This window comes from Temnothorax americanus, unplaced genomic scaffold (genome assembly GCF_048541705.1).
Source record: "Temnothorax americanus isolate GAGA-0224 unplaced genomic scaffold, ASM4854170v1 Scaffold48, whole genome shotgun sequence".
In the NCBI taxonomy this organism is placed as follows: domain Eukaryota; kingdom Metazoa; phylum Arthropoda; class Insecta; order Hymenoptera; family Formicidae; genus Temnothorax; species Temnothorax americanus.
In genome coordinates, this window is record NW_027509635.1 from 944471 (window position 1) to 971672 (window position 27202).

At 36.3% G+C, this 27202-nt stretch overlaps 1 protein-coding gene across 13 annotated transcripts; it reads right to left on the reverse strand.

Moving 5' to 3' along the window:
- Clip-190 (Cytoplasmic linker protein 190) lies at nt 1-27197 on the reverse strand. 13 transcript variants are annotated; one of them, XM_077417189.1, is made up of 17 exons: nt 26960-27193; nt 26080-26216; nt 17185-17253; nt 15936-16127; nt 15525-15716; nt 13906-14107; nt 13106-13334; nt 12238-12282; nt 10792-10932; nt 10208-10372; nt 7061-7081; nt 5036-5219; nt 4253-4924; nt 3873-3991; nt 3482-3794; nt 3230-3381; nt 1-3170 (listed from the first exon to the last, which is right to left on the reverse strand). In XM_077417189.1, the coding sequence occupies exons 2-17, from the start codon at nt 26186-26188 to the stop codon at nt 999-1001; spliced, it is 4977 nt and encodes a 1658-aa protein (XP_077273315.1). In that variant the 5' UTR covers nt 26189-26216; nt 26960-27193; the 3' UTR covers nt 1-998. The 13 variants fall into 13 exon arrangements, with proteins under 13 accessions (XP_077273315.1, XP_077273313.1, XP_077273317.1 ...); XM_077417187.1 differs by having other exon boundaries at nt 26080-26221; nt 26960-27192; XM_077417191.1 differs by having other exon boundaries at nt 10208-10360; nt 15975-16127; nt 26080-26221; nt 26960-27176.
- Between the last annotated feature and the right edge of the window lie 5 nt (nt 27198-27202).

Here is a 27202-nt window from a genome sequence, read left to right on the forward strand (position 1 = left end):
TTACTTCGCATAAACATTTTGTTTTATTCTTATCTACAAAGCATTATCTGTAATGCATCACATGTTACAACAATATAATCGACTTGGAAAATATATTTCAACCCTAAGATTCGTAACAGAAGGCAAGATAACAGCAGGCCACGATATTTTCGTAAATCAGCTTCAAATGTTTTCGAGACTTATTGTATATTTCAATCTTCTTCTTTCTTTTTTTTCTTCTTAGATGAAGACTATAAAGAATCTCTCAGCGAAGAGTATTGTGAGAATATATCATATTCGAGAGAAGTGTGAATTAATTATCGAAGAACAACCTCACGTCCAATATTCCGCTTTTTACCAGCGTGCACTACAGGAACTATCTTCTTAAGGCGCCCAAACGTGGAAAATAAATATTAAATAAAGGGATAACACTAATTAATTCGAGTACCTATTATATATACAAAATTACGTAATTTGCAACATGTTATAAAATAGATATTAAAGCTGGAAAACGAATGTATGTTCCCTTCAAATACATCTGTAAACGAAATTAACAATAAATTACCTTTAACTGAGAGTATCGATATCCTTTTACTTTTTACATTCAAATTAAATTAATTAAAAAATAAAAATGTAATTCAATTAATAGAAAAGTCTAACGTAATTTATAAATTAAACTTATATAGTGTTAATATTTGGTGGCGATAAATTACGTAAAAAAAATAACTAATAAATATATTATAATCAAACTAGAAAAAATAAGAATAATTACATATCGTTGAAATTTTTGTAGAGGGTGGCCTGATTAAATCGCGATTTGGAGGGAACATAAATTTTTACGATTTTTACGAAAATTTCTCTGTTGTGCCCGTTCTACGCGGGAAGACTCATACTCGGATTTATGATCCAAATCGAAAAATCTGGCATACAAAAATATACTCTGTAAAATTTAACAGATCTCTTTACAGCTACGGGACATACTTGGCAAGCAAACTTGGAACAAGGCTACGGACGCAACGTTAAAATGTCTCGGCATCGTCGCAGTCGCGCGTGTCGTGTCCGAACATCTCGCAGTTCTCGCAGTACGGCCTCTCCACAGATTGCTTCTTCGGAGTTTTCGGTACCGCTTTTTCGATAGTCTCCGTGAAATCCTGGGCCTGCCGGGGACAGTCTTCCGTTTCGTGCAGATCGAATTGATCGCAAATATCACAGAACATACGGGGCGCCGCTGTTCGCTTGTCCAGCGTGCTTCGAGTGTAGTCCTCGGCCTCGTTCGCGGGGACTCCCATCTCGAGAACCTCGATTTTGCACAGCAAGCTCTCATTCTTGCGTTGCATATCAACTATCACGGAGTTCAAAAAGTCTATCTGGCTCTTGGCGGTGTCGTTCTCCTCTTGTAATTTTGCGACGTCGATATCCTTCGCGACAATGTGCTGTTTCGTGTCGCCCGTGCCATCGTAAGTGTTTTTCAGGTTTTCGTGTGATAACTTCAACTGATTCATCGCCTCCGTCCATTTCGCGGTGATCTGCTTGTTCTCTTTCTCCAGTCGACTCAGCTCGTCCAAAAGTCGCGTCTCTTCCACCTTGGCAACGTTCAGCCTCTCCTGCAGGTTCTGTATGTTCTTGTTCACCTCTTTCTCATTGTTCTCCATAGTTCTCGCCAGGTCGGCCGATTTCGTTTCCTGTTCTCTCAATTGCTTCTCAAGCGTGTTCACCGTGTGCTGTAGCTCGTGGATTCGCTTATTCGCGCCGCTCAGTTCATTCTGCTTCAGCTTGATTTCCTCGTTCCGCAACTGCTGCTCTGCTTTGACTCTCTCCACTTGCGCGTCTTCCAGAACCTTCACTTGCGCCTTCAATTTACCGATAATAGCTTCCTTATCATCTAAATCGATTTTGTGCTTATCTACGGCGTCTCGCGACAATCGCAACTTGTCCTCCAATTCTCCATTTTGTTTATTTATGTCGTCAATCTTCCTCTGCTTAGCCGCAATTTCGCACTCTAGGGAATTTCGCAGCTTCAGCATCTCTTCCTCCTTGAAAGTTTCCGATTCTTTTATCTTAACTTCCGTTTCTGTCCGCAACTTCTCTCTTTTGTCCAATTCTTCGTGCAAATTCGATAACTGAGTCTCCAGTGACTTCACTGAGTTCTCCAGAACAGTCTTAGTCTCAAACAATTCATTTATTTTGCTTTGTTTCTGTGCAATCGCCTCTTGTGCGTTCGTCAGTTCATTGCTATTACGAGTATGCTCTTCTTTCATGAAAGAAATTGTAGCATTTAATTCGGCTATTTGAGTCTGTGAATTTTCCACCTCCGCTCTCGTCTTTGATACTTCGTCCGTCTTATCTTTAATCATCCCTTCGGCGTCCTTCAACTTATTCCTCAACTCTTCCATTGTGCTAGTCATAGTATTTAAAGACGTTGTTAAATTCTTATCGGCAGTCGCTTTGTCGCTAACTAAGGCGTCGTGCATTTTCTGTAATTCCGATAACTTATTTTCCACATCCTGAAGTTTCGAATTCTTCTCCTGAATCGAGTTCTCCAATTTCAACGTTTTATCCGACTCGGATTTCAATTTCTCCGTCAATTCCTCGATCGACCAACGATTCGCGCTTTGATCGGCCTCGAGTTTGCTTTTGCACTTTTGCAGATTTTTTATTTCATCGTGCGAGGTCGATAATTTGGTCGACAGATCCGTAATTTTTTTCTGTAACGAGGATGTCTCTTCTTGGCAAGAATTCTGCAAGGTTTCACACTCTCCGCGAAGATTAACGATTTCTTCGTCTTTCTGCCTCAGCCGCTCTGTAAGATCGGTGAATTCACCAGATATCTCCTTCAAATTTTTCTTTGCGCGTTCACCTTCTTCTACCTTCACCGATAATTCGCTTTTTTCTTGTTCGTATTCGCGTATCTTATTAATATAATCTGCATTCGACTTTTTAGCCTCGTCTATCTGCGACTCCAAGTTTTTTTTCTCTGAACACAGTTGCGCGACTAACGTCGTGTTCTTGTTTAATTCCGTCTCGGTACTGGACAGCTTTCTCTCCGTTTGCTTCAACGTAGTTTCCGTTTGAAAAATCTTCTCGCGAGCTTCGTCTAATTCCTTCTCCTTTCTCCGCAAATTCTCGTTGTACTTCGACAATTGTTCAGACGAATCAGCGGAAGTGCTGATCGCGCTCGCTATATCAGACTCCTGTAATTAAGTTTAGATCATCAGTCTAATGAATTAATAACTAATTATTCTATACTGACCAGTTTTTCCTTCTGCAATGAGAGTTGCGATACTTTTTCCTCCGCCCTCGCAATTTGTTGATTCAATTTCTGCACATTCGACTCAAATACGCGAAGTTCGCTCTCTAAATTTGTTTTCGTTTGCTCGGATAATGTGAGAGCGTCTTGCAATTCTAAAAAGATTTAAAATAAATCATATTAGATTTACATTAACAAATATGTAATTAATTTTGTAAAATTAAATCTTCACATCAATCTTCGATACAATTTTACCTGAAGTCTTCTCGAGAAGATGTTTAATCTCTTCGTCTTTGCTCGCTATAATCGCCTTCAAATCGGCGACATCTTTCTCCAATTTAATGAGTATCAAGGCTTTTTGCGCTACATCTGCGTTTATCTCGACAATATATTTGGTTTTGTCATTAATTTGGGCCTCGAAACGTTTGGTTATTTCTTCTATTTGAGCCAAAGTAGCATTTCGCAATTCCGCGAGCTCTTTGTCCTTCACTCTCAGTTCCTCGCTTAATTTGTTTAACCGTGCGGTGGATTCTTCCTCCGAAGCGATTAAACTGGCTAAATCTTGTTCCTGGATTGATCGCGTAACGTAAAAATAAAATTTCGAATGCTACATTCGTACGAGATGAAAAAAGAAAGATATACTTACCAACTTTTGCTTTTCATGAATAATCCTAATGTTGTCGTCACTCGTGGACCTGTAGTCTTGAATTTGTTTTGACAACACGCTGTTGTTGTCTTCGGCTAATTTGAGCCTCGTATTTAGTTCTGCAAAATACACACAATAAAATCAATCTGTTCGCTAATATATCTAAAAAATTTTTTTCTATATTTTATATACATATTTTATTATTGCATATTTGGATAAAAACGTAAAAATTATTTGCATAATAAATTAAATGCTATATAAATTATTAAAAATATTCCATCAAAAGCGAATGTCAACTGATACGTGCACTCTACACAATCAGCAGTAGATTAAATTTTTCAATTATTCAAATTTTTGATTTTTAATTTTATGAAACAAACCTTCCAATTTTCGTAAAGCGCTAATGAGTTCCTCGTCCTTTTTCTTGCAGAGCTCTCGTTCAGCGGCCAATTCGACCAACAGTCTCTCGGTCTCCGACACTTTTTGCCCAAGTTGCTGCGAGACCTCCTCGATTTTCGTGTCCTTCACTCGCAATTGCTGCTCGAAAGATTCCGAAAGTTGACGGATACGGTTAACGTTCTCGGCCTTCAAGCCCTCCAGAGTCACATTCTGCTGCTCTAACAGTTTTTTGGACTTAATCTCCAGCTCTTCGGTCTTTTCTTTGATCAACCGATCTTTCTCCTCGATTGTCCGCCGATACTCCGACAGTAGTGAATCTTTTTCGCTTAAGCTCTCTCTCTTCATCGTTTCGATCGTTTCTTTCGATTTTCGCAGCTCCTCGTTTAACGCACTGGTATTCCTCTCGAACTCCTGTTTCATATTCTCCACCAATGTCTCTTTATCTTGCAAGTTTTGTTTGACTGCTCCTAGTTCCTTCTCTAGACAACTCTCGGAATCTCTGTGCGTCGTGCTCTCCTGCTGCGTTTTGCTCAGTACAAGTTCCAATTCCCGGATACGTTCCACGCATTCGCCCACCAGACTTGACTTCTCCTGCACTTCTTTCTCCAGACTGCTCTTAATCTCCTCCAAGCTCTGATTACGGCTCTCTAGATCTAAAAGCCCGCCTCAGGGTAAAGATGGAGAGCGAAAATCGCGTGGATCTCAAATCTAAAAGATTTAAGATCTGATTGTACATAGTTCAAGTATTGCCACATTGCGGATACCTTGAAGCTGGGAATTTTGCGAGTTTGTCGCGCAACTGATCTCGTTACGCAGCCGCGCCAATCCTTCCTCGGCCTCGAAGAGTTTGATGCTGTCGCGTTCCGTCTGAGCGGCACGCTCCCGCCGCTCCTCCGCAAGCTTATCCTCGAGCTCTTTGATCCTGCTTTCATTTACAGTATTTATGACCTAGTGTGATAAGGAAAGCTGTTTAGTCCTTAGAAAGGTACGAAATCATATAACATGTCAGCATTTCGGATATTAATGTACAATTATTTTCTCAATTATACAAAATATAAAGCGACAGTCAACATTATTTTTATAGAATGTGTTTTAAAGATGATTTAATTTAAATTCTTAGAATCGTATTTTTTTATAATTTAAATAATAAAATTTTGTAATAAATTAATCGAAATTGTCTATTATTATGGAGAAAATTGAAGTCGTTGAAGGTTTCTATAATATCGAATAAAGCACAAACACGTGTCATATAAAAACAAACGTGATTTGACTCTTACATTCGGAGTATATATGAGTTCATTTAAATAAAACGATTTCCAACAGAAAGAAAAAGAGATATTTTTTTACTTTAAGTTTCATTACTTTCAATAATTGTGGAAGTAACAAAGCCTATATTAATATCCGAAACCGTATATGTCAAAAAATAGAAAGCACAATGGGTATGCGAAGCAGAATGTGATTGTCGAAATGTACGAAATGCATGTTTCATGGTGGAGAGAAAAAGAAGAAAAAAAGTAAATCAACAACTTTACGCGTGTGTGCCCAATTAAGAAACATATTATTCAATTTTGACATTCGTACATACAAACATACACCACAAACAATTGTATAAAGATTAATTAAGTAATACAAATAACTTCGAAATGTAAAAAAGCGACAGAATTAATTCAATGCATGGAATGATTAAATAAATATATATAAATAAATAAATAACCAAACGCGTAAAAACAAAACGAGTACGTATCACGCTTACGACAATATTATTTTAAATATCTTTGTGCATACGAAGCGTGTGTAGGTAATTTGTAAAGCTTACGTTATTCCACTAATACAACAGCAAAGCGTGACTACAAGGAAACACTCCAAACCCGAACTCTTCGATTTGGATGGACTTTTGTGGGTATGTAGAGTGACTCGATACATGAATAACGATATGCCTCGTTCTTGCTTTATCGCCCTTTAAAGGTATAATTTTCAACTTTAAAGTCAAAAGAGCGCTTCCACATTTTCGCATATATTTAACTCTTAAACTACAAGAAATAGAGAAAAATGTAAAATGTTTAAATTAAAAGTTCAATGGTAAGTTAAGATCTACCAAGTAACATAAACCAAAATTATAAAAAAAATTTTATATTGCAAAAAAAATTTTACTAATTTTTAAAATTTTTGTTTATACCACTACCTTAATTTACGATTGCACTTTTATTCCAAACAGTTTTCTTTATCGTTTGTTTAAGAGTTATATGCGAAAAAGTGGAAGCGCCCTTTTTGACTTTGAGGTTGAAAATCATAATGATAGGACACAAATGAAGCATACCATTATTCATATTGAGTCACTCTACATACTTACAAAAGTTCATTTAAATCGAAGAGGAGCGAGGTGTTCCCTTATAAGTTAACCACTGTTAATCCAAATTTATGTACATAACTAAAATCGCGAGGAACGAAACTACTCATAAATGCATTAACAATTTGTACAATTTCAAATACAAGAGCGCTCAAGGCGCAATTATCACGTGCTATTCCATCCTTCAAATCTCGCGATTAACAAGCGGACGTCTTAGGACGTCGTTTACAGAGTGCATAGTTTAGTTTTGTTAGTATGACCGGCGCAAAGTTAGTCAGCGATAGCGTTTCTTAGCGTTTCTCTTTTTATTTGAGCGCGTTCCACGTCAGCCGAATCTTTGATAGAACTGCGACGAAATGCAAATGGCTAGAGTGATGATTAGGCAAGCGGTGCCGAAATACTGCGTCAATCCTTCCACGGGCCCGAAGCATCGGATACTCACACTTTGCTCAGATCTCTCTTTCTGAAAATAAATGATAAGTTTGCCGGATTAACGGAAAAACTAAATGTGTTCTCCTCTCCTCCTTAAAAGATAGCAGATTTCTCTTTTTTTATTCCCTTTTCTTGAAATTTATTCAAAATTTGATTTGTAACCAAAATAATTTTCCGAATTAAAAGTTCTATCTTGCGCCGTTTTGTTATGTCGATGTCGATATAAATCGCATAATTAACATATCAATTTTGAAATAATTTATTGCAATAGGATACTTCTGCACAAGATATTCCGCTGCTATAAGTTGTTAAGCTAATTGTCGAGCTTTTTTGTTGATGTAGCGAAAGCACGTGTCGTAACGTATATATTATAGGCCATTCATATTAGACTAATTTAGAGGAGTAACTTTCCAATTACTCTTTTCAGGTTGCAACCACCATGAATCGCTTTGATTTAAGGTGCTGTAAGTGAGAGTAATTTTGCTTCGCATAATTAATGCGCATTAAAAAGTTATTAACAATAATCAACAAAAAACGCAATTTTTTTTATTTTTTTTCAAATATCTCGAAAACTAAGCAAGATAGGGTAACTAACTATACGTACCTTTTTTGTAGAGCGTAAAATTATCTACAATAATGATCTGAACAACATTTATCGTCAAGTCAGTCGTTTAGCTTACACGCGCCGTCAAAGTCCGAGACTCGGATCTCGAAAACCCTCGATTTCATCGTTTTTTGATGTTGCGTCTGTGATTTTTTTCAGTCATTTAAAATGGAATTAAAAATTCTCAAAAAATCACACATCATCTGAGAACTACAAAGAATACTTTTCAGGGTGTAACCGATTTTTTAGACCCTTTTTCTTTAGTTTGTAGCTATGTAAGCAAAAAATTTTGATTTTTTGGACTACTCTTAGTTTTTCGCTGTTTTCAGACCTTAGAATTTATTTGAGACGAATTTTATCATATGCATCTTGTTGTGGACGAAATTTGCAACAAAAAAGGACTCTTGTATTTTCTTCGTACGACAAACGCTGATTTTTTTATTGGCGCGCAAAGTTATCTAATATTGCGCATAAGTCGGATATCGCTTGTTTTACACTAAAATAATTAGTTTTATTAAAATTTACGTAATTTTTCGCATTATTATTGAATCATATTGCAAAGCCGTTTTCAACACATGCTCTCATGTTTACTTATTTATTAACAAATTGTTTATTTAAAAATTATTATAAACAATTAGAAAAACATGTTATATTTGTTGTACTTGTCGTTTTATTTCAACCCAAAAAATGTTTTTAAAAAATTTATTCATGTTATTTATAACATTTATTCAAACATACAGTGCATCTTTTGACTATTTTTCGCACTATCTCTGCATGAGCCAATGGTGCGTTTTTTATGGTTTTCCCAGTAAGCCTAATCCACAAGCATTGAATATATGTCCTTTCTATGTGATAATTATTTTGACATTCCTTGGATACTAAAATTATCCAACACGCAGATGTTGATGAATATTAACATTTGCCTCAAGATCGTCAAAAAATCGTTCGTTTTTCAGTAAATTTGGATGATTATCACATCAAAAGAACATATTTTCAATGCTTGTGGATTAGGCCTACTGGGGAAACCACAGAAAAAAAACGCACCATTGACTTTACCTCAGAGGTGGTGTGGAAAATAGTCAAAAGATGCACTGTCTGTATGTTTGAATAAAAATGTTATAAATAATATGAATAAATTTTTTAAAAACATTTTTCGAGTTGATATGAGACAACGAGTACAACGATTATAACATGTTTTTCTAATTGTTTATAATAATTTTTAAATAAACAATTTGTTAATAAATAAGTAAACATGAAAGAATGTGTTGAAAACGGCTTTGCAATATGGTTCAATAATAATGCAAAAAATTACGTAAATTTTATTAAAAAATAATTATTTTAGTGTAAAACAAGCGTTATCCGACCTATGCGCAATATTAGGTAACTGCGCGTCAATAAAAAAAACAACGTTCGTCGTACGAAGAAAATACAAGAGTCCTTTTTTGTTGCAAATTTCGTCCACAACAAGATACTTACATACGATAAAATTCGTCTCAAATAAATTCTAAGGTCTGAAAACAGCGAAAAACTAAGAGTAGTCCAAAAAATCAAAATTTTTTGCTTACATAGCTACAAACTAAAGAAAAAGGGTCTAAAAAATCGGTTACACCCTGAAAAGTATTCTTTGTAGTTCTCAGATAATGTGTGATTTTTTGGAAATTTTTAATTCCATTTTAAATGAACTGAAAAAAATCACCGACGCAACATCAAAAAAACGATGAAATCGAGGGTTTTCGAGATCCGAGTCTCGGACTTTGACGGCGCGTGCAAGCTAAACGACTGACTTGACGATGAATGTTGTTCAGATCATTATTGTAGATAATTTTACGCTCTACAAAAAAGGTACGTATAGTTAGTTACCCTATCTTGCTTAGTTTTCGACATATTTGATAAAAAATAAGAAAAATCACGTTTTTTGTTGATAATATTGTTAATAACTTTTTAATGCGCATTAATTATGCGAAGCAAAATTAATCCCACTTACAGTACCTTAAATCAAAGCGATTCATGGTGGTTGCAACCTGAAAAGAGTAATTGGAAGGTTCAATGTCTAATATGACTGGCCTATTACCCGCCACCGTTATCCCGCGTGCGTACCGAATTGAGCATTTTACGACGAAAGCGTATACCATATTTATTTCGAGTAATAACAGATACCATTCACGATATCTCCTATAGTGTTACGAATGAGATATTTAGAATAATTATTATATTATAGAACGAAAGCACATATTTGAACAAATAATCAGGATAACACAACAAAAATTTAAACGTCATTTATCCTTACTAAGTGTGTCTAAAATATCGTATGAAATTTTCTCTCACGTAGGTTCTACACTAATAAGAAAAAAGAATGCCATTGCAATGATATTGGACATCTTGTATATATATTATTATTAATATCCAGATGAAATATGAACAAAATAACAGCGTGAATGAATATATTTACTGAGTTTCGATTTTTTTTTATGAGGTACTTAGAGTTTATTATGCTTAAGATAAATGATTATATGCTTGTATAAAACTGACACGCTAATTAACAGACGCACGTACTTGTATGTCGTCTTTATTCACGGACTCCTCTTCGAAACGAAACAGAAGATCCTCGCACTTCCGTTTCTCCTCTTCCAGCTGCACCACCAGCGCGACCTTCTCGCTGAGGAGCTTGGCGACGGTGAGCTCCGCTTCGGTGACCGTTTGCTGCATCTGCTCGCGATACTGAACATCGTCAATAATAATAATGCCGAGAGAAAAAAAAGAGACGGGAGATGGGGACAAAGGGGCTTTCGAAACCGGGACGAAACCTCAGAACGTCAAAGATATCGGTTCGGTTAGTCAAATTGATGAACAAGATATTTCAAGTCATTGACAGTATGTTGCACGATCTTTTTGCACGGAGCGGAGATAAAAGCACGAGAAATGGAGCACGATATTTCACGCGTTCAGACATTTGTCCCTAGGCCTGTTCTTTTTAACCGAACTTCTTGCGCAGTTCAACTTTCAACTTTTTCTTTCCATGTTGGAGAGAAAAAGAGAAAAGCTGAACTGTGTCACAAAAGCTAAAAAAAAAGCCAGACTTCCTGTTTGAAAGGCTGCCCGTCGCCGCGATTTGACTTTGACACACGGTGTGCCCCTACCTTCTCATATTCTTGCTTCATCGAAAGCGCCGATTGCTCCGCTTGGTCAGCTTGATTCGCCGCTTTGGTGACCCTCTCGCGTTCCAGGTCCCGCTCCTTTCGGAGGAACTCGATCTCCTGTTGCTTCTCTTTCAAAACCTCCTAAAAGCACGAGCCGGGTTCTAATTCAACGTCGCGATGACGCGAGAAATTTTAAAAGAAAAAAAATTTCAGAGGAGAAGAAACCAATACAAAACTAACGCGAAATGCAGTGTATAATAGCGATCATAATTTCCTATTTAATAATATTATCGTAATTTGCAGAGCTATCGCAAAAGCAAAAGAAACGCACGACTAAAACAATTTATTTCTCGATTTCTCTTTTCGGTACATATTTTTTTAAAAGCTGTCGAGCGAACTGGAATAAAGCGATGCTTCTTCGTTTGCGTCAAACAAATTATTACAAACTTGCAATATCAAGCACTAATTAATTCTTACACACTGATACATCCTTGTAAAATTTGTATAAAAAAGTCGTAGAACGGGATAAATAATTAAAACAATTCTCTTGCTGCATCGTATAAGTTTTTACAAAGCTCGAGCAAACTAAATTATCAGCTACTACACATTGGCTCTCTATACGAGTTGAATACCAAGTTCCAATAAGAACGAGATAAAAGTGTCGCCGATTGAAAATCCTTCGATCGTTATTGCATTCCGCATTATGCAAGCAGTTTTGCCAAGATCGCGCAGTCATCGAGTTTATGCGACGAGACTTTTAATCGATTGTCACTACAACGTTCCGGATTGCGAATGCAATTAGCAATAAAATTAAATCGCCGATCAATACTTTGGATCGCGTCAGTGAGATTTGATTGATCGGCTCGGTGATACTGGTCGTCGTTTCTCTGTCAAGACAGATATCGATCTATGTACAATTATGTCTCGGGAAATTCTTAGAGATAAATTAATCTCGCAACTGAGATAATCTCGAGCAAAGAAAAATTGACCAATCAAACGCAATACTTGTTAATTATCACGTGGATAAAGCGAAGTAAGAGAGATACTCACCTAGAAGCCAGAGAACATTATACGAGGAGGGGGAAACGTGGGATTTTATTAACAATATGTACAGAGATCTATGTATTATAAGCTCGACGATGCAACGAGCAATAACAATAAAAAAAAATTAACGACAAATAAGAAATAAATAAAATCGCAGTCGGCAACCGTTAACGATCGCTCGAGTCGAGTCTCGCTAGTCAGCCAAACGTCTCGCTAATTACCCTAATTAATGTACATTCGCGTCGCAACACGCACTTGTTAATCTACGTCTATTTCTACAGGATTATATGAAGTAATTGGGGGATCGATGGGAGAATCGCGGGATAGCTTATCGGCGATCGCTTCTAATTGGCGAGGATAATTAATTAATCAGAAATAATATATCAGAGTTACGGGTCTCACCTGCAATGAACTTCGTGCAAGTGTCGACGTGCGCATGCCAGGCCTCTGGAATATCGGGGACATAACGGAAACACAAGAGAAAACAAAAAAATAAAGAAAACGTGCAAATCTTTCACAACAGCAATCTTAAATAACAATCAATGCACCAGTCACAAAATCACGCGCGCCAAGGTACAAGTTTCGATTAAGAGGTCAGTGTTAATGAGAAAAAAAATAGGCTGCCTAGAAAGCGGCAGGCGACGACTAAAATTTACGGAGGAAATTAACCCTTAAGTAACTCCGCAGGTGAAGAATTGGATCGCGAAGGATTCGACGCGAGAAGAGACTTAGGTCCATAATTGACAAAAAGAAAAGTAGATTAAAGTCATCTTCTTTAAAAACCAAGCGGAAATTTAGAATTCAGTTTAGAAAGTTCCATGCAAAAACGAGCCGGAAAATTGCGAGATAGGACAGTTTCTTGTAAGGCCCACTCTAACTCCCTGTCCAGACAGCACCATGTCCAAAGTAGGGGCATTAGACGCATCTTAAAAACGTCATTAAGACTTCTTTGACAGCTTTGCGTGCAGTCTAGGTGTAATCATATAACACATAAATCATTCTCGCATTGAACGCTTCTCACAATTCTCGCGGTTACTTTAATTCGATAAAAAATTAACTTCGTCACGCCGAATCCTCTGGCGATTCCTCAAAGAAGAAGACTTAAGGGTCAATTGCCCAGCACCAACAAGAATAACAACAACGACGACAACAACAATAAGTTCTACGGCTAGACTAATAAGTAAAGGGCCAACAACTTTTGGCGGCGGGCCGCAGGATAGCCGCGCGCAATCCTCTCTCATCCCCTTCATTCTGGCATGGTGAACCTTACCCTCGCCGTGGTGCCGCTCGCCGGGCTCGTTCTCGCGCTGACGACGCTCGAGGCGAGGCTGGAAGCGAGCGACTCGCGCGAGCCGCTCCTCTTCTGGAGGCTGGTGACATTGAGGGCGGCGCCGCTCGGCTTGTGCACCACGCATATGGACGGCCTCTTGCTGAACGGCGGCTTGCTGACCTTGTGCACGGGCGCGAACAAGCCGTGCTTGGGCAAGCACTCGAAGTATCTGGATCAACGGGTGGGTTAGTTTCGCGGGAATCTCGGGAACGCGAGTCGTAAAGGGGAGGATCATGCGAACTATGTCTCTCGCGACGCATCCCGAGCAAGCGTTAGTCGCGGGACCGGCGAATTAAAAGAGAAAACTTTGAATGTTCCCCGAGATCGTTGGGGACGTCAGAAATGGAAAATCTCCTCTTTCTTACGGAAAGTGAAAAACTAAAATCCTCTTTCTGCAGTATTTTGAAAACCTAATGTCAGACAATATTAATCAATACTGACATTTAATCATAATTAAGAATTCCTGGGATTTTATATCATTCCGATAAAAGGGTTAAATTCATTAATGATGTCACAGACTCTGAGAAACGAGAAAAGGAAACTTTTAGCGAGTAATACATGTAGAAATTAAACGAAATAATATACTCTTAATAAACGAAGCAACGGTTTTTTTTTCTGGGAGCGGTTAGAAGCCTCAGGATTGTTTTAAATGATGGAAAATACGAGGCAAATTTGATATTCTTTCTTTCTTTTCTTGCGTCAAGATGCTACGTCGAGGTTCAACCGGGGAAGATGCACACCTTTTGTCATTGACAGAGCCATCATTCTTGCCGATCGGGTCATCCAGCTCCACGCCGCACCATTCGCCGGCGGCGAACTCCGCGGTACCCTGATATCTGAGCACGCCGGTTTTGCTGCCCTGGCTCGACGACACTATCACCCGGTCACCTATCCTCAGCTCGCCCCTCTGGGTCGTCGACGACAGGCTTGTCGTCGATGCATCTGCATTCACAGTTTTCAGCGATGCGCGATCATTATTACATACCCACTCACTTAACCGCGCGCGCGCCGGTTAAGGAACCACGAGCAAGTTGGATAATCTCTCTCTCTCTCTGTCCCGTTAAAATTAAACTGTTTCTTTGTTTTCTACACAACACGACGAACTAGATTCTAGGTTCCTGTCTATACAATAGTTAAATAATATTTTTCTTTCTTCTTTGCTAAGTACTACTTAAAGTTAAATCTATGTATAATTTACGTTTCTATGAATACATATTTGCCTTTCCCCCTTCATATATTTTTATTATACTTCTTTCTTTATTACAAATCTATTGTTCAGTTAGACTAATCTTATGTGTGACTTTCTACAGGTATAAATGAATTAAAATATTCCGTATTATTGTACACAAAGGAAAATCAGCGTGCTTCTCTATTCTACAAGATGACGAGAATGAATAATTTCCTATGGCTATGTCAATTTACTTATTCGGTATATTTTCAATCGATAAACTTATTACTCTCAAAATTAGACAGCTCCTTTAAATTAGATTTCTCCTTCCAAAAAATATTAAATTGCTCTGTGTTTACGAATCTGCAAATAACTTTGATCAATGTATCTTCTGCTGATAAGCGCGTTATTCGCAAAATTAAATTATTATTACAAAAATTTAATTAAAGATCTTAAATTACGTCACACTTAAATTACGTCACGCTGCATGCTGGTGAAACTAAATTATTTCCGTGCTACGTGCTGACTAAAAAAATAAATTATTTTTTTTTACATTAAGTCGTGTTTACTTTCCATAATAGAGTGGTCTTCAAGCACTATCGTATTGTAATTAAAATAATGCAAAGTAACTAAAAATAATTTGTGCTTCTCAAGCCTCTAGGCCCACACAGCATGATCAACTACGATTAACTCTTTTATCTCACCTTTTCTGTTACTTTAATTTTAATTATAATTTCATCAAATAATTTTAGTTTCTATATAATAAATACATAATTAATCTTTATAACTAATCTTTTTAATAAAATATTTGTTTTAGAATAATAAACAAAATATCTTATTGCATGTTACTTTATATCATCATCGTGATTATTATCCGGATAAGAATTCTCAGCAAGAGCTTTTAAACAAATGTTAAACAATATTGCTGAATATTACATAATTCTGCAGTAATATAATCTGCTTAAAAAAAGAGTATATATCTTTCTTCAAAAAAGATTCCATACTAAAATAAAATTATTTGACAGGCTATTTTAGATTGAGAGATAATTTTCTCTCACAGCAAGAAAGGCGAAAAGGTTAAGACCAAGATAAACTAAATGAAAACCGTAGACGGCGTTTGGCGTGCGTTCGAGTGTGCAGCGTTAGAAGGCGTCTACGGACGTGGCGAATATCTCTTGTAGCGATCCTTACTCAATGACGACGACATGGATTTGTTGAGGTAGCCGCTCCTGGTGCTGTCGGGCAGCGTCGACGGCGACGTGATCACGCTAGTCTGATGATCGCCCAACGGGTATCTGGTGAGTCTGGTGAGCCTCGAGAAGATTCCTTTCTTCGGCTCGCACTGAAAATACCGGCTACCCGCCACCGAACCGTCGTTCTTCCCTAAAGTTCAAGGTTTGGGAACCTGAGGTTTCACCTTCACTTTTTCTCCGAGCTTCGCCGACTTATCTCTCTCTTGTCTTTTTTTCATTCGCGATTAATGGGACTTCTTAATGAGATTTCAGTTACTGTATGATCTGCATGATCTTGACAATTAATCAGGAAAATTCTTTACAAATACGGATGTCTTAAATCTTTGAAATTAAGGTTCTTGATATTTACAACTCTTACGATCGGCTGGATCGTTACGGTGGTCCTTACCGATGGGCTCGTCCAGGACGACTCCTGCCCAGTCCCCAGGGGCGAATTTGGTCTCGCCGATATAGGCGATCGTGCCTGGTTTCGTGCCGCCGACCCATACTCGGTCTCCAATTTTAAAGCTATCTGTATCCTCGGTTAGGACGACGCTGGTATCTACGCGGGACCGAAGAAGATTCTGTTTGAAATATCGACTGGCGACAACACTAAGTTACAAAAATCTGACTTCGATGTCCCGGAGCAAATTTAGTAAACAAATCACTAGGCGGGACGCATGTCTAATAAAATTGACGGTTCAGTTGTAAACTTGTGATTTTCACTAGACTCTTTAAGAAAATTCTGAAGTGGAACCTTCCCTTAGCAAAATTATTAAAGTATCTATCGTTTTCAAATTATTAGCGACTAAAAGATATGAGATTTTACTTTACATAAGAGAATTTTAGTTTCAGCGTTAGTTACAGATTGAAAGAGTCAATATTTTAACATTGTAAAAAGAAGGTGTTATAAATAACTGTCATATTATATACCGTTTCCTTTAAAATATTTGCCAAATTACAAGAACCGTCTACTCTAACTTGAAGAAATTGGTTCAAAGAATATTCAGTAACTCTGAGACATTCTATATAAATCCTTGATGTTACATTAAATTACGTATTACATTTACTATTACTACGTATTTACTATTTTACTATTACTACGTATTTCATATTATTGTGCAAACCCCTATATTAAGCATGCATATATAAAATACATGTAAGATGCTATATAAAAATTAATAAATATTCTAAACGCAAAGAGCAAAAGCGGCGTTAACATGAATACACGAATACAAATGCGTAACACTACTACAGGCCAATAATATTTACAAACCTACAGCTATACGCTCATGAAAGTTCACATATCTCTGAATATCGCGAAAATAATCTAATATAAAACGATTTCATATTTCACTATAAAATTTGATTTTAGAATACTACATGTACATTTACGTATGTTTTAAGTACATTTTACCTAAAAAATCTACATTTTATTTTATAAAATCTAAAATACTCCGAATCTCGAACAAACAACATCAACTGATCATAATTCAATATCAAGTTTTATCGGTTCTATGAAACTAGACTAACTGTCGACTACGCAAAATCGTCCACTGTTTCTTGTGAATAGCTTTAAGAATTGCGATCTTTGAAAAACTTTATTGTATACGGCTTACCTGACCCTCTTCGCAAGCTAGCCTCGTTTATGTGACGGCCGTGCGATTCCCAGAGAGGCTCCATCTGATCTGCCGTTGTCATGCAAAATAATGCAAATCATAGCAAAACACGGAAAGAAGGAAAAATCGTGTACCTCGGCGCAAAAAACGTTTCTCTTTGCCGAGAGTGCAACAGTAAAATTTCGTCCAATCAATTTTAATTGGTAATTATCGTGCTAATGATAATTCGCGTCTATCGCTACAATTCTCAATATAATTATTAAGAGTACAAATAAGTTTCCGCCGTTTTACAATAGATGGCCCCACCAGGAAGTTATGGTTAAAAATGTCAGATGTAAAGTGTTATATCGTAAGGTTGGACATCTGGCAACACCATAAACTTGACATAGTGTCAGACTGTATCGGCATCACATAATTCTTTTCGTGCGAAAATGTCGAATTTTGAGCCGAATATAAGCGTCATTTGCGGGAACTTTTGATTTATTTATAATAGCGAGATAATATTAATCTATGTGTAAGCTAACAATATTTCAATGATAATTAGATATTAAAAATAATTATTAACTACAATTACAAATTTTACTATAAATAGCAATTAAAAAAAAAATATATATATATATATATATATGTAATAATTAATATTATATATAATACACCTTTTCAAAGCCAAAAGGGACGAAGTAAACATCTGTCTCTCTCTATTTATATTAAACATATTATACCTTTAATATGTGTGTATATCCGATATATTTATAATTTTAATTCAATTACTTATTTTCTATCGTTTTAAATATTCTTTTTATTTTACATATTTTTTGTATTTTTCTTTAATTCAAGGCCAATTTGCACGCCGATAATAATTTTGGAGACACGTAATGACATCGGTGCGAAGTTGTAAAGTTGATTATAGCACGCTAAGTTAATTACTAATTATTATGAAGTGACGTTAAAGAGGGGACGACGAGAGGTGATTCGGTGCGAATCGGATCAGAGGGCTTGGCCGTGATGGTAATTGCCGTTGTGATAATCGGCATCGGAAGTTGATCACAATCGGCCCAAGACAGAGAGTTATGTAAACAAATCGTTAATGGCGAGTCAGGGTGTGTCCAGATGACGCCGATAAGATCTGGCGATTTCTAGCGCAATATGCAGTCATGCGAGATATTTTTTAAATAGCACAATCGTTTATAATCGTATCATATGTTGTTTCAATAAACTAGCAAAAAAAAATTCGGTCTCAATATTCATAATAAATTTATTTTGCTTCTATATTCTAGCTATTTCATGTTATAGATATGTATAACAAATAATTCATATTTTAAATCAATTTACCCCATTTACGGTCAGGACTGGATCTTGGTAGACAATATTATTCGCGTGAATTTTATGTACAATTCTTCGTGAGATTTTCCAAGGCAAAAAATTGTACACAAAATTTACGCGAATAATATTTATTATTCGAATAATAATATTGGACGTTTTCTCCAATTGATTGTATCGATCCTATTTCACTGATTATTATCATATTAAATACCTACTTCTACACAGAAAAAAAGAACATTCTTATTTAGAGAATTTTTGACATGTATAAGTCTTAACCCTCAGTTACCTTACGTTTTTACACCCCGATATTATCTCACTAGGGTCTGAGAGACCCCTGCCGTCTTCTCCAGTGCATCAATTTGAACCATTTTTTTTTTAATCAATGCGTCTTTTAAAGATCTACAAGACTGTGCAAGTTAGATTATTCCAAGTCAAAAAATGTAAATGTTATTTAAAAAAAAAGACGTTTTTCTGAAAAAACGAAAAAATTTGCTTTTTTCAAATTGACGTAGTACTGACTAAAAAAAAAAGATACAAGGATTTTATGAATGTTTTAAAAACCCTGCACGTTTTAACAACGTGCAGAGTCTCTCAGACCCAGGTGAGGTAACTGAGGGTTAAAATGAGATTATATAGCGTTAAACAAAAATAAATTACTTGCATCAAAGCATTATATATAATTCAATAAAAAAAAATATATTCTCTTATTATTCAAAAATAATTATGTTTATTAATGTGGAAAGCAAAAAATATTAGATAGAGAATAACAGCAGTACTTTCAAACCAGAATATTCATTTTATAACGATAAAGACAATTTAAATCTTGTTTTAAAATTTAGAATTCTCTACGCAAACACAAATAATGTTGATTTAATTTTATTATGTTACAAAATAAAGAAGACATCGTTATCATCAAGAAACTCATAAGTACTCTTTATGTGACAATTATAATATTCAAATTAAATTATATTCTTGAAACACAAGAACATAAAATTCTTTTAAAAAAATTATACATTCTTGCTCATATATGAAACAATTATTGTGATGATTTGAATATATTCGTCTTGATTAAACTACTTTTTTCTGCGTAATTTTCATAATATTTCGCCATAAATTCTTTCTCTTATTATACTTCCGCGATGTCTAATAACTACTGGTTTCCTTGTATAGGAAATCTTGCGACGACATCACAAAGCTCATCATTCACGTCGCCGATGTTCCTGCTCCCGCGGCGGTGCGCGCGCACGAAAAAACTCCGCAAAAGGAGTCACCGGTCACCGGTATGTCCGGGTATTCGTGGCGATTCGCGATTTAATTAATTACTTATGGAAAAGCGCGTGGGCGCGTGCCTTGTCGTATAGTAGGTCGGTCGCGTAGGTCGGAGCCTCTGTTCGACGAGATAAAATCGCGATTACGCGGCCGCAACCGCCGAGGTCTCCGCCGCCGCCGCCACCGCCGTCGTGTCGCGGCCGAGAGAGGCGTTATGTATCCCGGCGATTTTATCTTTAGTGCAATCTGCATTTAATGCGCCTTTTTACGCGCACGTTGCATCGTTCGGAATGACGCGCGGTTACACGCGAACGGTCGTCCGCGATCGGCCGATCGACGCGACGGTACACCGCGCCGATCTCGAAATGTCAGAATTAAAAGATGTAGCGAAACGGTGACGTGTTTTCATCTTCATTTGAGAATCTTAATATCATTAAAATGTTGTTAAAATTTTTTAATAAAACTAACGGTTAAAATAACCTAAAAAATAATTAATTTAATAATTTTAAAAATAATTTTTTAAAAATAATCTAAAAAAATAATCTAAAAAATAATCTAAAGAATAATCTAAAAAATAATTTAAAAAATAATCTAAAATTTAAATAAAATTGACATTGCTAAAATAATCTAAAAAATTATTACCCGAAAAAAGGTAAAAATAAAGAGAGAAAAGGTAAACCTTAAGCTTCAATTAAACTTTAAGGAGAAACTTTCTCCTGAATTTGTCAAAAAACGCGTTTTTTGTGTATTAAAATTCGTCCCGAGACATCCATATTTTCGTTGCTGCGCGTATAATAATCTATGCGAAACCTTGCGCGATGACGGTACATGATTATTAGAGCCATACGCGACGCACGATGATTCTCGATGACAGAATATACACTATACTTTTTAATTCAAGCGTGTTGGCCGTGCATGATTAATACAGCACCGACGTTTTCCGACGCCGTAATCGTGGCGCTATGTTTCGTTGGCGAATGTCTGTGAATTATGCATCTTACGCATGATTTTAATTCCTCTTACATCAATTTTCACATATATACACATTATTCTTTTATATAAAAGATTATTACTTAATCATACACCTTGTAATAACGTAAATTCTATTTTATGAATCCTTTTAAAAATAATAGATTTAAAATCACCCAATCGCAATTGGATTCCTGTATTGAGTTAATATTTATTTTATTATTTTCCATAAAAACTTTTGCAATACTTAACGTCGAAAAGAAGCGTAAACATCCTTCTCGTTAGATATATATCTTTCAATTTATAAAAAAAATGATCTTTAAGAATTCCTATAATATCGAATCTTCGAATGAAAATAGAATCTGTTCAACATTCTAGCCGAATTTTTAACGGAGCATTACCGAATTACTTTAGCCCATCGATTATCCCACGTTCTGTATATAGGGTTAATAGTGTCAAGTACCCCGATTACTCGATACGACACGACTGTAAGAATGCCTATAGAGGCTGCCGTTGGATATACGGGCACTTTGATCTCTCATATGCGTGGATATCCATGTAGGTACGTAAACAAGTTTAATAGCCGTAGATAGATATCGTTACAGCTGTTACGTGTAATTCATCCCGCGTTATAACGAGATTACGACGCGACGTAGCGAATGTGATTAAGCAATTGTAAACGCTATGTCGATAATTATGAAAATTAACGATATCTTTATCCGTCCAATTGCGAAATAATTGTAGAAGCAAACTCAAAATTAAAAAATTGAAAAAAGAAATATATTTATTTATTTATTTCTTTTCTTAATTTTTTTAAATTTTGAGTTCCTTTCTATATAATATATATAATTGTATAATATTAGGTATCTGTATAATCTTACAATTAGAGATAAAAAATCGTACCTCCATTATTATGAATTCAGAGAAAACAAGGTTCCATAGTTTCAAATAAAGAAATAATATATTTTTTTAGATATAAAGCAAAAGTAGAAACTTAATTTATTAAGTTTTTAATAAAGTGTAAATTTAACTGACATGTTTAATAGTACAACTGCCAATAACACGCTGAACCTGGTTTAAAAATGATGCATTATACAAATTTTCAATATGACTCTTTCTATAAAACATTGTATCTTATAGGAACTAATAATAATAAACTAAACATGAGACGCTTTACCATTATACAATTTAAACTTCTGTTATATTAAAAAATGTATTGACTCCACACTTTAACAAAAACTGGAAATATGATTCTTTACCTCTAAAGTACAGACATATAATTGTATATTTTATATGTTCACGGCAGAACGGGTAAAGTGGTCGCGATTACGCCGCGCGCTACCACTTTCGTAGACACGTGTGCCCACTGTTTTCATATTTACCAAAGACTAATAGCAGACTTTCGTCAGACCGCGGAATTCGAATGGATGGCCTTAAAAGCGGCTTCAACAGCGTTCCTGTACAAACATCAAGCAAATGGCAAAGTAGCAGCCCGAAACGAACCGTGGCCCCGCGCGCGCGCGCACTCATTTATCTCTCTCCATATTTAGCCGATGGTGTCACAGTTACCGCAGAACACCATGCCGACGACGATTGCGTCAGAGCGAGGCGCCGCGCCGCAGATAATCCTTTGCCTTTCCGTTGCCGTCGCAGTTAATTTGAGTCCTTGTCGGAAAGAAAAATCAGCTAATCGGAATTGAACTCGAGCGATTGGAAAATCGGTTATGCTGCCGCAAACCACGTAATCGATATAAAGTATTCTATAATAATTACGTGTCTTAATGATGTCTTTGAACTGTAACCGATTGCAAAAGAATACCATTGTCATTTTGTTTCGACATTGTTTTAATATCGCAGAGATAAATCTCGTTACAATTATATGTAAATTTATATTCTTTTTACGAATTATTCTAAAAATACTACCACAGCTGACGTACAATCCGTTTAAATTACACAAACAAATTTTCTCTGTTAACTCATATCCCTCATTAACATTAACTATCAAGAAAGTTTAACTATAAAAAATAACCCGTTTGACATTTTTAAATAATTTATTACTCATTTTTAAAACATCTTAATTTCTGAAATTTTGCCTGACTTTTATTGAAGTTACATAGATGATAAATTTTATTAATTTGTTATCTCTTATTTTCTTTTCTTTTCTAAGATTTCTTCGGTATATAAGAAATAAATATAGATTATAATCCCCGATAGTTTTAATGTTAATTTGGTGAATTTTAGAAATTTGGACACAAATATAATTTTAATCTTCCGACGGAAACATTCGAGACGTTTCTCCTAATTTCATTTAAAGTTTTAGTTTTAATTATTATATAGCGATTCTGCTATATTCCTTCCGCTGGACCTCGCAATAACGTGAAACGAAAAACGAAGGCCTTGAATCTCCCGATCGAATTGCGAAACTCGAGAAACCGATCGACCGATCTCCCGCGAGAATCAAAACGACAAAACGAGAGGGCAAAGGGAGCGAGAGAAAAAAAGAGAGAGAAAATAGAAGGACCCGGGGAGGAAAGGCGCGAAACGCGAGATGAAATTGCGGGCGCGAGATACATAAACACCATCAGTGCAGCGGCTTGCATAATCGCAATGCGTCAACCGACGTTGTGCGATTGTGCGGCGAAGGCAATTCAATGGCGTTGTACCAATAAGGCAAGATACGTGCCCTGGATGCGACCAGAGGCGATCGCGAAAACGCACCTCATCGCCCGTTATGCATCGCCGAGAGGCGCGCCGAGAGAGATCTGCGCGGCAGAAAAATAAAGCGATATAAAATCTGATATTCTGCGTATTCAGAATGCGGCTGTTGTACGAAGGCAAAATCTGAGAAAAGAAAGGGAAAGGATGGAAAAATAGTAACGAAAAAAATAAGACAAATTTGTACTTTAGAAGAGAATGAGGAAATATTATAGTAAAAAAAACGGGCACAGTAACAAAGGTACCGCAACCAACAATGTAGAACTACGTCTACTGCCACTAGTTCATGTTAAAGTATTCAGAGAAGGACGGTTGACGTATAGGGCTACGTCGATTGTCACTATATTTCATGTTCAAGTATTCAGCGAAGGACAGTTGATTTTACCGTGCCTGTTTCATTTTTATTATATTGATAACTTTTTTCTAATTCTATTATGTTCTTCAATCTTCCACCCCTATTTCATATATAATTTTTTAAAATTTGGTTGATTAGTTCTTGAGTTACATACGTTAGAATTTGCTAGGAATATGTACATACGATATAGAAGCCTAATAAAGCTGGGTCTAATCAACTAAATCTTAAAGTATTATATGTGAAATAGGGGTAGAAAAAACTGAAGAATATAATGGAATTAGAAAAGTTGCCAATAATTAATAATAAACTACCAAAAAAGAAGAATTATTGAAAGTGGTTGAGACTTGAGCATAATTATTTGCTTATAATTGTTTGGCTTTCTCATTGAGGAAGCTTTTCGAGATTTTCGAGACTTTCGAGAGGAAATTGGACTATATAAGCTATCTAATGACGTATATTAATCATTACTCTACGATTATTAGTTTCGAAGATATAAACGTTCAAAGTGTGACACGTTTTTGTTGCATCTGTGCTCCCAATGTTATCCCCTACTTACTGTCGACAAAGACGTAGTTCTACGTCAAAATTCAAATCTTGGGTGAAGAATTAGATTTTAGATGAAGAAAGGCTGTATAAACTGGCGTAGAAAATATAGCACAAGAGAATGAACTTACAATGCGAGGAAAAATCGGTCGATCGAGTGATCAAAGAAGAAATGATTTATTTATTTATACGTAAAAGTTGGCGTAAAAACGATAAAGCAACGCGTCGTGGCGATAAATTTTCTACAAAATTAATTATTATAATTACTACCAAGCGTTTGTGTGAAGAATATTTCATTTATATATTATATATATTTTTTTGTTTACTACCTAAAAACATTATGCCTATATTGAGATTGCTATTAGATTTGCCTTAACTTCCGAATTATCTGCCAATTATCAGCGAACAACGTTCTTAATCACTCCAATTCCTTTCACTTTTCAAAGAGCGGTTTATTATTTAAAAATACGTTCCACGAGCGTTAAAAATACGAATCACTCTCGATCAATCGTGACAAGTCAAGTTGACAAATGAAGAACAGCGACAAACATGCGTATAAATTATAATAATCGAATTGAGTGATAATTAATGTGAAGTTATAAAACGTAATAAAATTTAATTATGATAATTATACTGATTACTGAACAATCCTTCGAATCCTGTTTTCAATGTTCGACGATCAGTTTGACTCATCACAATTTACTCTTTCGGCGAACGTTGCACAAAGTAGAGAGAAAAAGATTTCGTTTATCCTACTCCTCTTTTAACAAGACGACAGAAAAAAAAGTAAGCACTATTCGCAAAGTACACGCGACTCACCATTAATTCCCGCGAGTTTCTGATGAAAAATATTTACCAGTTTCTCTCTCTGTCTCTCACCTTCTCTCGCGCGAGGGATGTGTCGTCGCGAATGGCCGAGGAACGACTCGCGCGAGCAACAACTCGCGGACTCGCGCTTGCCAGAGCGCTCGCGTTCACGCTCGTTCACGATCGAGCCGTGGGCGTGCACCGTGCACGGTGTTCCCGGTGTGTGTGCATGCCGGGGCGAATTAACGAGACACTCACGATACGCGTTCGAATCGTAATAAACGTTCATAATAACTTAATTACCGTTTATGATACCCTTCGTCAAAACGTACTCCGCGCATAAACACTTTTACAGCATAAGAAAATTAGCATTATGAAAACAGATTAACGTTAATGACATAAATACGACTTCACTTGTCGGTTATATTTATCACCTGAATCATCTACTAATTAATAAATTTTCCATTACACTTCGTATGCATGAGGCAAATGGCAATGGATCTCTCTTTCGCGTAAAAATCGTGAAAAAAGATATTTTTGATAATATTCTTCCGGATTCTTCCTATCTATTGGTGTTTTAAAAATTTGAGCCGGAATTAAGAGAGACGTAAAACCTGAAAGACAATACGTTATTTTCTTATGCAGGTAAAATATGGAGTATATGAAGAGCGGGTATATGCGTATATTTATTAATACATGATCTATTTTTCAACCTAACATGGGATATTGTCATTTTTTTATAATTCTTATCAATATCAGATATCTATATATATATATATATATATATCATATATATCATATCTGTTTAGTACAAAAATGGATAACAGATATCAAACAATAACACACACTCAAATAATATAACACTATAATACACATGCAATAAAAAGAAACGGCGAATTTTGTTCAAGACTCACTGGACGTTGGTCTCATTGGGGAAGGCGGAATCGCCGGTCTGGGAGGCATGGTGGAGCAAGGCCGGCCTATCTTCGACGGCGGTCTCAGTCCTGATGGTTTTGACTCCATTATGCTCTATAATATACTCACTGTTACACTGCACTGCAACAAAAATATTATGTTAATTAAAGGTAATGTATATAAAAAAAGCAAAAAATATGGAAAAAGATATTAAGTTGATTTAAAAGAAACTTTTAAGAGGTATAAGCAAAAGAAGAAATAATCTAATAAACGAGAAATCTGAGATAAAAAATGTGAATACATTAAATTTTTTTATTAGAGGGTTTCCCTGGCGTGTTCTACTACATTTTGAAATAAGATAAGTAAAGAATGTTGAAAAATTAACTTACAGTCAAATCAAATTTGGGTAAACCGACGAGAAGGAAAATTTAAAGAGGTGATTAGGTTAACTTAAGCTTTGCGAATTTAATCAATTAAAAAATTTATGATTTTGCTGAACTGAAACCTTGTCACTGACAATTTCTCGCGTACTCTCGAGCAAGAGAAATTCGCACAAGCAATTGCGAGTACTATACGCGAGTACTAGGAAGTATTAGCGAGTACTTGTGAATTCTAGTGAATACTTGGAAGTTCTAGCGAATACTTGCGAGTACTTGCGAATATTTTTTTAATACTCACGAGTACCCGTGAGTATCCGCGAGTACACTATTAGATCGGCGAGTGCTTCGCACCGTTATCACACTCGACGATACGCGCAGACAACAACGTATACCTTCTCCAGCAGGAGCGAAAGGGACTCGAGTCTGACGAGCGGGAGTTAACCTCAAAAATGTTTCGCGCCCGTGCACGAAGCGCGGAGCTCGTGGATCGCGGTCTCACCTGAATAAAACGCTATCCGGGACGATCCGTGGAAGACAGCTAACTAGCTAACGCATTTTACGTGCGACAATCGCGAGAACCGCGGATAAACGGGCGCAACGCAAAAATCACCCGATATCACAACTCGCGGAAAGAATGACATGGAATGACAAGTCGTCATGTCGTCAACCGTATTCTAGTAACTTATCGCTAGAGGGGTCGAACGTCGAACGCGAATGTCGCGAATTTCTCGCACGCGTTCGA